This window comes from Bison bison, unplaced genomic scaffold, assembly GCF_000754665.1.
Source record: "Bison bison bison isolate TAMUID 2011002044 unplaced genomic scaffold, Bison_UMD1.0 scf7180017858380, whole genome shotgun sequence".
Lineage (NCBI taxonomy): Eukaryota > Metazoa > Chordata > Mammalia > Artiodactyla > Bovidae > Bison > Bison bison.
In genome coordinates, this window is record NW_011488953.1 from 17,842 (window position 1) to 19,639 (window position 1,798).

Below are 1,798 nucleotides of genomic sequence, written 5' to 3' on the forward strand. Positions count from 1 at the left end.
ACTGAATCTGGGGAATTACAAAAAAAGCCATGTCACGTGTTTGCGCTGGTTCTGATTCGTGAGTTCAAATGCAGACGCAGGGCTTATTGGCCAGCACTGACCACCCTCATCTCTGATTTTTCTGCAGGCCTGATCTTAGTCATTTACTTCTTCTTCTATGCCTCCCTGGCTGCTGTGATCACCCTTTGCATGTACACGCTATTTCTGACCATCAGTCCTTACATGCCAACCTTCACTGAGAGGGTGAAGCCTCCTGGTGAGTGCCCAAATACCCTGAGCTGTCCGAACACCCTGGACAGAAATCTGCTTGCACGGCATGTTCAGCCTCAATTAACTTTGGCTTTTCCCGGTAATGACTTAGGGATTCAATTATTAGGAGTAAAAGTAAAATGGTACTTGGCAGATTATGGTCCTTTTCATTTTGATTGCCTGGGGTGGGGTTGGGGGGAATGGTTTCATGGGAATTGATACAAAAATTATCCCAAGAATGGGTTAATATATCCAAGACTTGTTTTCATTGCCAGGAGTTATGATCAGACCCTTCGCCCATAGCCTTAACTTCAACTTCAACGTTTCTGAACCTGACACTTGGCAGCATTATGTGATTAGTCTAAATGGCTTTCTCCAGGGTAAGTGCCTCTGAATGGTGAGAATATCTTTGGAAAGGTGATGGGTGGGAACTCAAAAATCACTTGGCTCTGAAATCCCAGTCTTAACTAACACTGCCCATTCTGATTTTTCGTTACCTTGCATCCCCCTCAGCACCTGTAGATACAATCAAAACTACTGTGGTTTGTGATTGTATGTTGCCTTAAAGCATATAAAGCCAAAGATGGTAAGTTACATGTTTATATGAAAGCATATAAGCCAGTAAGGTGATAAATTCATTAGAACAGAGAACTTGCTTTCTCTTCTGGAATACCCTAGAGCACCTAGTTATGTCCTGGACATATCCAGATGGCTCAATAATGATCAATTATAAAAGATAATTCCGGGGGGGAGGGCAGGTGGTGATGAGAAAAGGAGAGTGTTCTCCAGAACTGGAAGACTCTTACCTCTTGTGTTTTCTCAAGGTGAGAGAATTCATTTCTTGGAGATGAGCCATCTTAAAGGATGATCCATCTTAAAAAGCCTTTATTTAAGACTCTTTATTTAAATAGCAATCCAAAAGGGAGTTGGAGGACAAACCTCTGGGTGGCAGTCACTCCAACATTTTGATAGCCAGTGTTTTCAAGATGCCTATCTCTATAGTATCATCAGATAATGTTCTCAGGGGCAAGTGAAAACTGAGGCAGCAGCTTGGTTAAGGTTAAACATAGAGCCCACAGTCTCTGTATTTCTCCAGCTATCAAAATAAATCCATGGGTTAACTACACCTATTATTTGTGGAGGAAAAGCCAGTCAGACTGGTTTGGTTGTCCTGGCCTGGCTGAAGCCAAGTGATGGGGGTGGCCTACAGAACAGGCAGTGAACGAAGAGGATTCTCTTACGTGATAGGAAGCCTTGTTTAAATGCATAAATGTTGTCACTGAACTTTAACCCTGCATCGCAGAGTCTATTGTCCTCATTTTACAAATGGGGGAATTGAGGCTCAGAAAGGGGAAGAAATCTGATCAAAGTCTTCCAGTAGCTGAACCAGTATTTCAATTTAAACCCTTGTTTGTGTTCTTGACACCCTTGCTACTCAGAGTGTGATTCAGGGACCAGCAACATCAGTATCACTTGGAGTTTGCTGGAAAGGGAGAATCTCAGGCCCTACCCAGACCTGCTGAATGAGGGTCTGTAGGTGGTCTTTACA

The 1,798-nt window shown here is 43.1% G+C and overlaps 1 protein-coding gene across 2 annotated transcripts in view; it reads left to right on the plus strand.

Moving 5' to 3' along the window:
* Positions 1 to 1,782, plus strand: part of LOC105005290 (protein ATP1B4-like) — a 10,487-nt gene extending 8,705 nt beyond the window's left edge. Inside the window, exons 3-4 of one of the 2 annotated variants that reach the window (XM_010863243.1) lie at positions 128 to 256; positions 525 to 1,782. In XM_010863243.1, coding sequence (XP_010861545.1) covers positions 128 to 256; positions 525 to 643 — 248 coding nt within the window. In that variant the 3' untranslated portion in view covers positions 644 to 1,782. The remainder of the gene's footprint in view (positions 1 to 127; positions 257 to 524) is intronic. The other variant, XM_010863250.1, reaches the window with a different exon arrangement.
* The last annotated feature ends 16 nt before the right edge of the window (positions 1,783 to 1,798 follow it).